Here is a 12954-nt window from a genome sequence, read left to right as displayed (position 1 = left end):
TTAAAAATGAAGAGGTGTGTTTATATAAGAAAAGAGCATATGACCAATTGGTAGCCACCAAGACAACTCTGGGCATCCCTGTTGACTGTTAGGAGCTACCCAAAAGGTAAGATCCCATGGGGCTGCCCAGGTTGCAGAGAGATCAGATGGGTGATGACCAGGCAACAAGAGCATATAGCTGGCATTATGCCATCATCACCCCTGCCTCTAACTGCGAAGATGGCCAGGAGGGTGCGATTATGAACAAGAGACAACAGGAATCCTGATGATTCAGTCAGATGGAGAAGTGCCCATAGCTAAAAGGATAAAAAAGACTTATAATGTATATTTGGAACAAAGGGGTTCATTTGGGAGTAACAACAAGACTATATTGGGGGAAATTTCTTAGATGGCAAATATATCTCCTTTACATTTCTATATTTTACCAAAATTATGCGTGTAAAGTGGTAGAAAGCCTCTGTAATTTTATGCTTCCTCTAAAACTAATAGGTATGTTTTGATTTCCCATGATATCTAAGATACTGTGCTAGGTGCCCTGGTTGCAGGGGTTGTGTGTGTGTGTGTGTGGGGGGGGGGTCACTATGATACCTACTTTGAAGGGAACTGTGGTCATAGCTTTCAGGTGGTCATACCTTCTCTACTGGACAATAAAACTATGGACAGAAGTGAGGGTGGGAGTAGAAGAGATGGTGGAATGGTACCTGAGGATTCCTTTCCCCAGAAAAGAGAATACTGGGAAATCATCAAAACTCCTAGCCTCTATGTGGATGAATGATTGAGAAGACTTTATTTAAGGTCTCACCTGTATAAATCAATATCCCCGAGAGGTACCCCATTAAAAACCTCCCCATTCTGTGCACACTCACTGTACGCAGCCAAAGGTACTTGAAATGCTGATCTCAACTTTAGTGAGAATCCCCTGGGCTTTCCAAGCCGGGGAGCGGGGGAAGTAGAGCCCCTCCCACAGAGCAGCAGTGCAGGAAGAAACAAGTCATCACCCGCAGGAGCCAAAGGAACCCAACAAAACACCCTTGTCAGGCCTCCCCTTAAACTGCACAAGAGCCAACCCCAGGAATGTGGCACTTCAGTGCAGGAGAAGATGAGTGGGCGGTACCTGGGACAGACAAAGCCGCTCTGTGCACGCTGGGTGCCTTCCTGCCCCAGCGACCTCCCACACGGGCAGGATGGGCCTAGTAAAGTGAGACCTGATTCTGTCATCACACTCTAGTCCTGTTACTAATCAGAACCTCTCACCACCCTGAGTTTCCAAGACCTGTGAGAGCATTTTAACCTAGGGTTGCGGGTATTTGGTTGGACAAGGACAGAGGCTAGGTCAAGCTTGATCCCACACCTCCACATAAGGTCACCTATGGCAGGTATCCCAGTGAAGCCTCATTCAAGAAGATAATGATGACAACTATAGAGGAAAAAGGGGCATTACTTCTATGATTACCACTTAACATTTGCATGTTTTTTAAGTTGAAATTTAAGTATGCTATAGACATTTTAAAAAAATGATAAAAAGACATCCATTCCTTGCATGGAACAGAATAACAGATCTCAGTGGGGGGTGGAGGGACAGGGGGAGATTAACCAAAGAACATATATGCATAATCCATGGACATAGACAACAGCATGGGGAAGGCCTGGGGTTGGGCGGGGCTGGGTAGAGGGGGGCAAAAAGGGAGAAAATGAGAGACATCTGTAATATTGTCAACAATAAATAAAATAAAAATTATCCACCTACACTAATAAAAGACAAAGATGCTGACTGTACCTTCGCTACACCCACCAGCCAATCAGAAGAGTATGCAAATTAACCCAACAAAGATGGCCGTTAAATTTGCATACTGCAGGCAGGGTGGGGCAGCGCCTTCCACTGCCCGCCCCAACCCCGGGATTGGGCCTGCCGTGTGCGCGACCCGGGGCGGCGGGGCAGGCACCGCGGGATTGGGCCTGCCATCTGCCACCCGGGGAGCGGGCTTAAGCCAGGAGGTGGTTATCTCCCGAGGGGTCCCAGACTGTGAGAGGGCACAGGTCAGGCTGAGGGACACTCCCCCCCCCCGCCCCCCGCCCCAGTGCACAAATTCTTGTGCACCAGGCCTCTAGTTCTTTCATAATCTATTAATACAATCCTTTTTCACATGGTGTTCATTTCTATCCAGTATTTTCTTATGTGGGGTGTGGGGTGCACATTGTGTAAGTATCAGCACCCCTGTAGTAGCCAGCAGGGCCTTCACCAAGACTGGTTCACCTCCACCCATGCACATAGTCAGGTTATATTTCCCTTAAAACTTGATATGGCCATGTGACTTGTTTTAACCAATGAGTTGTTAGTGAACATACATCATTTTTTATTCAAAGCCTTTAAGAGCTAGTGTGGGATTTCCCCCATTCCCTTCCCCAGGCCATGGCTGCCTGGCAACGTTCCAGATGGTAGAGGCCCATCACCTTGGGAGGCTGGGCCAGGGCAATACAGCACAGTCTCCCTCCAGACCCAATAAGCTCCCAGCAAGAAGAAACACACCTTTAGTATTTTAAGCCACTAAAAATTTTGGGTTGTTTGTTAGTACTGCATATTCTGTAGATGCAACCAGTTTATAGATGAAAACAGACTGTCAAGTGGCCAATTTATTTATCACTAGTGGCCCAGTGCATGAATTCATGCACACTGAAAGGAAATTAACTAGGAGAAATATTTTAATACCACTATTCACCCTTTCTCTATAATAGAAGTGTCAACCGAATTCATGATTGACAATGACAGATGGAAACATATGTGTGTGATTGGCGCCAGCGAGAGCTTTGTATGTATTGCCCATGCACGAGTCAACTTAGCCTTTTATAGATATAGAGCAAACTTGCTTAATTAGAACTGCTTTCTGATTTAGCTAAACTTTTTCCAGCCCAGTGACGCACCCCAACTTCTCTTTCAGGTAATTGTCAGCAACACAGCAGTAAATATCAACACGAAGCAGATTATTCTTGTAGATCACACAGAGAGAACAAAGGGTAAAATATTTAACTGCAGCAGTGTTTGACTATATTCTGCGCAGTGAGCAAACCTGAAGTCATTTTCAAGATCCACCACTTCTTACTTCTTTTCAGTTGGGTCAAGTTTCTAAACTTTCTAAACCTCCGTTTTCTGGCTAATGAAAAGAAAATAGGATTCTACGAGTCTCCTATCTACCTACTCCAGGACTTCTGTGAGGATTAAATGAGATGAGGCATGGGAAAACACTTTACAGAATTTGGTTACAGTGTAAAGTGTTTCCACCTGGCTAAAGTGTTCCTGGGCTGAAGAAACTGTAAGGATGCTAGTGGTCGCTAGGGAGAGGAAGCCAGTTATTGCTTCATGACGTCATTACCCAGATGGAGGGAAGGACACTCAGCATATTAGTCTTTTATATATATAGACTAGAGGCCCGGTGCACAAAATTCATGCATGGGGGTGTGTCCCTCAGCCCGGCCTACCTCCTCTTCAATCTGGGACCCCTTGGGGGATGTCTGACTGCCAGGATCAGGCCTAAACCAGCAGTTAGACATCCTTTTCACAATCCGGGACTGCTGGCTCCTAACCACTCACCTGCCTGCCTGATTGCCCCTAACCACCCCTGCCTGCCATCCTGATCGCCCTTTAACCACTCCCCTCCCAGCCTGATTGACGCTTAACTGCTCCCCTGATCGCCCCCAACGCCCTCCCCTGTCGGCCTGATCATCCCCAACTGCCCTCCCCTGCCAGCCTGATTGCCCACAACTGCTTTTCCTCTGCCAGCCTGATCACCCACAACTGCCCTCCCCTGCTGCAACCCGCCTCCTCCACTGGGACCCGCCTCCTCCGCGCGAGGTGGTGGAGACACCAGGACCAGCCTCCTTTGCGCTGCGTAGAGCCGCAGGACCCCTAGGCCTCACTGCGCGGAGGGGCCTGGGGCCCTGCCTCCGCTATGCTCTTAGCTATCTTGTGGCGGCCATCTTGTGAGGGCGTGACACCACCTAGGCTTTTATTATAGAGGATAATCCAGGTAACAAGCAGAAACCCTGTGAAGAACCCCTCTCCTTTCTGTTTATGGCATCAAGCAGTTGCAGCTTCAAGCTTTATGTAGCTACAATCTTTTCCTCCCTACTCCCTCCCAGCTCCCTAACCTGCCTCCTCTTTACAATCTGCCTGAAGATCTCAAGTGACAGCAGGGTGATCCCACCTTGTTTCCTGCTCTGAGTCACTGCAGGTGAACCTCGGGAAATAGTGGGTATTATGCTTACAACACTAAGTGAGAGCTAGGCAACCAGCAGCTCTCTCCTCAACTCCCTGGGAGCACCCAAACAGCAAAGCAGACAGGGAGGAGGTAATAAAAAGGGGAACTCCAAGTCCCTCCTGTTCCCACCAAGCCAGCTTCAGCCTCCCACCTGAGTCAATTATTCAGTGACAACTTTCCTGACAAGGCGTAATGGCGGCTTCTAGCAAATCTCACAAGGGAGGGATTGTTTTCTTCTAACCACACGGAAATATCCCACACAATTTCAGCTGAACAAAGTTAAGAAATGATGTCAAATGACACACTACTGCTTTTTTTTGGTTATTATTGGTAATGGCACCCAGGGTTCTCCCTCCTCCCAGCCCATATTTCACTGTTGACTGATCCTATAGCACAGCAAAGCCAGAGAGCCCATGGCTGCAGCGTCTTGCCTGCCACGAGTTTCTAGAGGTCAGTATCGTCAGGAGTGTGGATTTCTCCTGCAACTACAGAGTTTCGATTTGAAAGGCAAAGAACAAAAAGACTGAGATTGCATAAGATGAAATTTTGTTTTTCCTGAATGTCACTGGGAGTCAATACATATGCCCTAAACCCTTTCTCTAGGTTTTAGCTCTCCCATCATGATGATGAAGCACATAAAAATCTATAAAAATACTGTGTTTAGCCACACAAATTGATAAAATTGCCTAAATGCAAAATGTTTCATAAAAACAAGCAATTATACAACCACCAAGAATAAAACCCTTTAGGCTCATCACTTCTCTGGGTGCAACCAGGGAGACAGCTGTGAGTCAGCCTTGAGACGGGCTGGCCTGAGAGCTGAGCCCTCGCTGGAAAAACCCTGTGCATTGTGGTGATGCCAAGGAGCTTTATGGTTTTGTTAATGTTCTTCACTGGGTTTTATCTTATTCCACAGAGGCCACAAATCTTTAATCATCACATTAGTCTCAGCTGTCAAACCTGAGAGCATTATGAGCTCGGTTCTTGAAAAATGCAATGCCATCATTAATTTGTTAACCCTCTCCACCATGCTGTGGAGGGGTCAGTACCACTTCCTTTTAAAATATGCTAAGAAGGAATGCTACTTTCTCCGGGTCACATTGGATTGATCACAACGAACAGCTCACCCCCATTTTTAGTCCTTGCCCAGGTTCTCCTGAGGGAAGGTGGGAGGAACCAAGCCAACTAAACAAAGAGGCTCAGCTCGAACTGAAACGCCATCAATGAGCAAAACAGCTGGAGCAGTTAACCAAGGAAGAGCATAAACAAAGAGGAGTGGAATGGAGGGTGGGATTCTGACAAAGAGAATGCATGTAAATGTCTCATACAAAAGAAAGAGAAAACACTCTCTCCATTACATTTAATAGAAACAGTTTATATATTTTTCCTAACGGAATAGAAAACTCAGAAGACTTGCTTTCCAAAGACAGAGAGCTTAGAGAAAGTGTTCCTTATTACTGCTGACTAAATTCAAAGGAGCTTGTTTGAAGTATCTCCTCTGTAGTAGGTAAAAAATGCAATAAGTTAAAGGAATGGTCAGTACTAAATAAATATCAAATATGCTGAAAGCACCATTGAATCAGTGCTATATACAGAATGATCTTTGCCAGTTTCCCATGAGGCTGCTCCCCATGAGACTGTTGTATGTTGGCCAAAATGCATGCACATGTCTGTGTACCTGTCTTATTTGGAAGGGTAAGGATGTTTAAACCAAATTACCCCGTGCCCCATCCCCACTCCCCTCCAGATCCCCTCTAGATGCTAAGGGTAACCTGGGCAGCTTAAGAGACAATACAGGATTAATGCAGCTATGGGTTCCCATGAAACCCAGATTCAAGTCCTGACTCCTGGTACTTTCTGGATACATAATCTTGGGTAAGATATTAAAATTCCCTAAACCTCAATTTCCTCATTTGCAAAATGGGAATGTTTAATAGTATCCATGCCAGAGGTCATTATGAGAACTCAGATAAAACATGTGGAATGTCTGGCATAAATAGAGATAAAGAAATGTTATAATTGTCACTATTGATACAAGCTAATATGATGTGATGAATCAAATCCCCCAGAAAGCTGTGATGAATAGACTCTAAGATGCTCCTATGAGTCTGTGTCTCCTTGTATTCAACCTTTGGGTGATACCCTCTCATTGAATCTGGGCAGGACCTGTGACTTGCTGCTAACTAATAAAATGTTCTAAGGTGATGGGATGTCACTTCAATAATCACATTACATTATATAAGACTCTGTCTTGTGAGCAGACTTATTCTAGAATATTTCTCTGCATGCTGCCTTTGAGGAAGCAAGCTACCACAAATCACACAATCACAAAGAAACAAATTCTGCCAATGTAATGAATGAGCTTAGAGGTGGATTCCTCCCCAGTCGACCCTCCAGATGAGCATTCAGCTCTGCCCAACACCTTGAGTGAAACTTGCAGAGGACCCAGCAAAGCCATGCCTGGGCTCCCAAAGCATAGAAACTGTGAGATAATAAATGTGTGTTGTTTTAGATCAGTAAGTGACAATTTATTACACAGCAGTGGAAAACTGATACAGAAGTGCTTTGTCTTCCTCATCATATTGGTTCTGGGCTCCTTTACTCAGCTCTCTTCCTTTTTCATCACTACTCTCAAAACTCTACAGACTGGTTGATCCCATGACCATGGATAATAAACTTCTCTTCTTCAGCCAGTTCCAGTGTCACCATTAATAATTACTCAACAGATGCTGAAGCTCGTTTTGATTATTTCAAAAGAACACACCCAAGATTTAAATTTTACATTTTCGGTTTAATCATAGCTCTGTAATATTTAGAGAGCTGGTAAAACTTACTAAAGCCTCAGAGCATAAATTTACAAATGAACCTGTACTTCCAAAATCTGGTAAAGCCTCATTCTAACATAAATCACTTAGCAAGGCACATAGCACAGAAAGCATGGCACAGTCATTTCGTTGTTCTTATTTTTTCTTGCACAAATCTCACCTTTATAAAAGGTATGAGACTGGCAAGTTTGGCTTTATTTATTTATTTATTTTTTTGCATGCTCTCTTTCCTGGGCCCTAGTATCTGAACTGGGAACACATCTCCAGTGAAAGGAAAGGAGAGTAATTTTTAAGTATATTTAGAGTAAGAATGCAAACAAGCGAAAGTTAATTGGTGGCACTATGATGTGACTATTGTCATTAGGAGTAAAACCAACCATTACAAACTATTCCATGAGAACGTCTTGATCATAGGTGAGTGAGAAGGGAGATGAATCAGCCCTTGACACAGCCCAGGAAAAGCTGTCCATGGCCTTTTAACCATCCTCTGCACAAGCTGCTCTGTCTTTTTAGGCTTACAGTTTCAGAAACACCTTCCTGGTCACCTTTTAAAATCCAAGACGGTGGGTACGTGACAGTTTCCAATTAAAAGCATTCATAATTTATTTTCCTTTTAAAAAATAAATCTCATTGGTAAGAACTATTAACAACAGCTGACTTTGCAGGGTTGTAAAGTAGAAAACACAGTCACTTAACTCCATTGTATATTTTCTTTAATTAAAAAATAACCCCTTTCTCAAAAAAACCCTTATGAAATAAAAGTATTAAAGAAGTTTTAACTCACCAGAGCCCACCACTGGAGAGCTATCTCTCCAGTTGATTTTCTATCACATTTTTATTACTTTTATAATCAAAAGGGAAATATTTGAAGTAAAGTTTCTATCTAAGTGAAAACCGAAAAGGACACTCGTGGCCCTGCCTGGCTCTGGTCTAAGCTAGTCATTGACCTTGGGTAAGCAAGTTAATTCTCTGAGTAGCCTGTCAAATGTGAACACAGATGATCTTAAGTACAAAGGGTCTTTCCTCCTGACTCGAACAGTCTATGAATATGAGACACGAGGTTTCAAAACTTTCCACAGGTCATTCTAGAGACTGATGACTGCGGCAGCCTGGCTTTTCAGTCTCTCCAAATTCCCACATCAAAACTGACAGAGCACCTACACAGCACAATCAACCACTTAGAAACAAGGTGCCCCCTTGAGCAACAGAACACAAGCAGGTAGAGACAAACCACCGCCCTTCACAAGACCTGAGTGGTGTCTGTGTGGGCAGAAGCACAGGGAAGGACTAGGATGGCAGGTCTGAGAACTGGAAAAGCCCCAAATAACCAAATCAGCGTACACAGGAAACTGAGAGGGCCCATTGGCGAACAGCAGCCAAGCCCAGGAGGGGCTTTTGCCTGAGCCTAGAGTGAGTGAGCAAGGGTCCCACAGTCAGATCTGCAGGGACTAAAGCAGCTGATCTCTGCGAACTGTCAAGACTGATCCCAGGCTTCCTCTCCAGGAGGAAAAACTGCAGGGAGTGGGTCAAAATGGAACAGAGTGGGGGGTAACAGAGACAAAGGAAAGAACAGACCCAGGCAGAAGTAGGCGAGGGGAACAGAGCCAGGAAGTATCAGAAAGCAAGCTGCCACACTGTGGACTACATGACAACCGAAGACTTAGCTCTATGAACTTAAAAAAAAAAAAAGCCATCATAAATCCTACCTTCTGAAAGTTCAAGGAAGCTATTTTTTCACATAAAAATGAAACACAAAAGTACTGAGGTCAAATTCCATACAAAGGTTATAAAGAAGGGGAAAAAAGGAGCAGAATAACGTCCCTATAAACCATGAAAGCATGCCACAAAATAGATGAGAGGGAGAAAAAGCCCAATATAATAGCTTACTATTTCAAAATAAGTTAAAAGACTTACAGGAAATAAAATGACATAAGACACGAAAGAACGTAATTCAAAATCAGAAAAAACTCAGAAGGTATTAGAACACAGAAAAAACAGAAATAAGAAAAAATGTATTTCAGAAATGAAGACTAAACTAGGAGGCACACAAGCGGGAATAAACAACAGAAGGTGGAGAATAGGAAGAACAAACTAAAAAGAGAGAGATATAAAGCATTTGAAATAGTGACAGATACTGAAGACAGGCAAAGAAAACCTCGCATACAAATAATAAGCATCCTTGAAGAATAAAAAATAAAAGGGAACTAAACTAATATTAAACATTAAAAATTTTTTTAAAAACCTTACCAGATATTAAAAACATTTATTTTAAAATATAATCAACATAATACACAGCAAACCTGAGAATATCTAACCAGAATGATTAAGATTAAGAACTGCTCTAGTAAAATGACTGGACTTAAATAAAAAGAAATGAAATGCTATGGACATCTAGAATAAGTAAGTGAGGGAAAAGAAAGTTGTGTTATTATTAGACTTTGAGAGCAACGCTGTCTGCCAAAAGAGAATTAAAAAAACATATTCAAGTAAAGAAAAGATGAGCCAAGGGCTTTCTATTCAGCAAAAATGCCTTTCAAGTATGAAGGGCACCAACACACTGTTATTAACAAGCAAGGACTTGGAGAAGATTATTTTAATGAATCCTCTCTGAGGAATCTAAAAGCAGAGGAGTGACATCGACATAAGGACCCTGGTCAACATTAAACATATTGTTGAGGACTGAAAGGGGGGCAGGACAGGCTGCAATGGCCATAGTCAGGGGTGTGGATGTAGTACAATGGCAAAAAATTGGGGAAATGTGGAGAGCATAATGACAAAATTTTTTAAAATTCTCTTGAGTAATTATATTTTTATGGGAGTGCTAATATTATCCTGAGCCTGTTTGTATATAATATGGAATAAAACAAATAAGTAATTATGAAATATTCTAATTCAGTCATTCTCTGTAACTTTAAGAATCAGGATTCTCAGTATGAAAAGAAAAAAATAAAGATAAAATACAGAAGAAGCTAAATAAAAGTACTCTGTAGTCTTCTTTGAGTAACTCAGCAAGGTCAATGATTGAGGGCTGGTGTGGGGCCCCCTGATTCTCAATGCAAGAAGTAAGGGTAAAGCAGAACCAAATTAACTTTTACCTTTGGAAAATATGGAAGTTGAATAGGGCAATTCAATTTTTCCCAATTTGAATAGGAGCAATTAGCATAACTCCTATGGTATTTTATCTTAAAATGTATACATACACATACAGATAGATAATTAAATAAATAATTTCCTGTCTGTAAAAGTAATGACCAACCTAGAAGCAATAAGCCCCCTTAGCACTGAGGTTGTGGTCTTGAAATACCATTTTTCTTGTGTAAATGAGGGCTACTTGGAGAATGCTTTATTCCAAGTTTGGGGCAAAAATGTACTAGGTGAACCTGGAATAACTATTAGGCTCATGTCAAAAAACTCTGAAACCAACTTAAAGAGCTTCTTACTATAATTTGAGTTTCTGCAAGGAAAAAAATTATAATGAATTGAAACCCAAATATGTTTAAATCCATAAATTCATAACAATATTTGAAAAAAATAATTAGGTACTTTCAGAAAATCATAGGTAATCAATTCATTATTTTGAAAAATGTTAAATAAATTAAAAGAATGAAGCATTAATTCTGCTCTCTCTCTATGAACTATATCATTGTTTCAATAAATCATACATGATGGACATTGTCTCTTGAAAGCAGTTAATAACTAAGAAAGAATTAATAACTAAAAAAGAAATGGTCAGAACTAAAATACCATGATTTATAAGTCCTCATGAATCAATGAACTTAGGCATTGAGTGTCAATAGCTGCTAACATTACTGAAAGCAAGACAACCGTTATATGCTGCCCACCTGACTGAGCCTCTGCATCCAACCGCTAATGCAGGAAATACAGGGACAGAGGCGCATGTGGAACTACACTCTGAGTGTGCAATCATCAGCATCCAGACTGTGGGAACTATAGGTCAAGTGGTCAGGTTTTAACAGATTAATTATAAGGCAAACAAAGAACAGAGGAAAGACCTGTAGATGAAGAGATTCCATGGAAACAGTTTTTAAATGGATAAGACTAAACTCTACTATCTATAGACTTTAGTGGAAAATTATAAAGAAGCAGAAAATCTATAATAATCAAAGGGTAATATGCTAATTAGACTGGACGTCTTCTGGATGCATTCTGGATGTCCTTCCTGATGAAGCCGGGGCCCGAGGGAAGCCAGCCCAGGTCCCAGGTGCCTGCTGGCAGCCAGAGGGTGGAAGCCCGGGTCCTGGGTGCGGGGGGCGGGAAACTGGTGCTGGCAGCTGGGGGAAGGAAGGCCTACTCTTGCACAAATTTTCGTGCATCAGGCCTCTAATACGATTATAAGAGGTCATGGTAGGAGTCACCTTGGTGGGAGGGAAAGTGGGATTGGATGACTGGCAAGTACTATTTTTTGGCCTGGACAGTGGTCATGAGGATGTTTGCTCATCCTGTATTATAAAAGGCTAATATGCAAATCGAGCAAATGGCAGAACAACCGGTTGCTATGATGCACACTGACCACCAGGGGGCAAACGCTCAATGCAGGAGCTGTCCCCTGGTGGTCAGTGCGCTCCCACAGGGGGAATGCCTCTCAGCCAGAAGCTGGGCTCATGGCTGGCAAGCACAGCGGTGGTGGTGGGAGCCTCTCTCGCCTCCACGGCAGCGCTAAGCTGGCAGTCGGACATCCCCTGAGTGCTCCCAGACTACGAGAGGGTGCAGGCCGGGCTGAGGGACACCCCCCATGGTCACAAATTGTATGCACCAGGCCTCTAGTTAAGTTATAATTTGTTTTGTGGGAATGTCTATATCTACATTTTATCTCACAATAAAGAAAGTTGAAAGTCTTTCCAGTCCCTTACCTGTGCCTTGGCCAATTTCTTTTCCAGAAGATCCCGTTCCCGCTCTGTTTGCTGCAGACGTTTATTAAGCTCCACTATGTCTCCCTTGAGTGATGCCAGGGCTGCCAAGTGGAGCTGCGGCAACAGAAAGAAAGGAGCACAAGGTTAGAACCTTCAGCAGAAACTCATTTCCTTCCTTTCATTCCCTGTAATTAGTGTGATCATATAAAAAATGTTTCACCTCAAACGGGATGCTTTGGGTGCTATTAATCTCAGGGGACAACAGACATAAATCAGATGTCTTATAGGAAGCTGGGTTGTATGATCACCCTAAATGTAACAGGAGAAAACTATTGTATGTAGGCAGTGAGACCTAATTTTGAAAGGTCAAATCAGGATGGAGAGCAAAGCTTCTCATTCTAGGGGATTTCCCTGAGTTCCTCAGCAAGGATGATATTAAGAGCTGGTGTGGGGCTGCCTGATTTTCAACATGAGAAGGATAAGGCAGAACAGAATTAGCTTCTACCTTTGGAAAAAATATGAATGTTGAATAGGGCAATTCAAATGTTTGTTGCAATTCAATCACCCACATTGCTGTGTGAACAACAGACAGACCAAAGGGCTGAGTTTTTAAATTTTTAATTAATTTAATTTTTTCCATCACCATTTATCCCCTCTATGCCCTCTTCCACCTCCACCCACCCCTTTCTCCCCTGGGGCCGAGCTTTAAGAAAAGAAATGGGAGAGCTCATTTCTTCATATGGTCTCCTCCTACAGTTGCCTGTTAGTTTTTTGGTGGCTCATTCTTCCTCACTGTCCCCCAGCTGGACTAGACTGACCAGATGCTTTTGCACCAGCAGGTCCTCTCAGAGGAGCAGCAGCCAGACTCTGATAAATTATGCTGTGAACAGACCAACCAAGAATCCATCCAGGCATCTTTCCCTGGCCAATTCTCTCAGGTTAACCGGAGCCAGAGAGAACGCTCTTCACCAGAGGAACAAGTGGCACCATGCACTGCCAGGATCT

The 12954-nt window shown here is 42.9% G+C and overlaps 1 protein-coding gene across 3 annotated transcripts in view; it reads right to left on the bottom strand.

The window, feature by feature from the left end:
• The window catches only part of LOC132233355 (colorectal mutant cancer protein), a 238117-nt gene that overhangs the window by 86670 nt on the left and 138493 nt on the right, over positions 1-12954 (bottom strand). For all 3 annotated transcript variants that reach the window (XM_059693891.1, XM_059693892.1, XM_059693893.1), the window contains one exon: positions 11950-12063. In XM_059693891.1, coding sequence (XP_059549874.1) covers positions 11950-12063 — 114 coding nt within the window. The remainder of the gene's footprint in view (positions 1-11949; positions 12064-12954) is intronic.

This window comes from Myotis daubentonii, chromosome 4, assembly GCF_963259705.1.
Source record: "Myotis daubentonii chromosome 4, mMyoDau2.1, whole genome shotgun sequence".
In the NCBI taxonomy this organism is placed as follows: domain Eukaryota; kingdom Metazoa; phylum Chordata; class Mammalia; order Chiroptera; family Vespertilionidae; genus Myotis; species Myotis daubentonii.
This window is presented reverse-complemented; position numbering and strand designations above follow the sequence as displayed.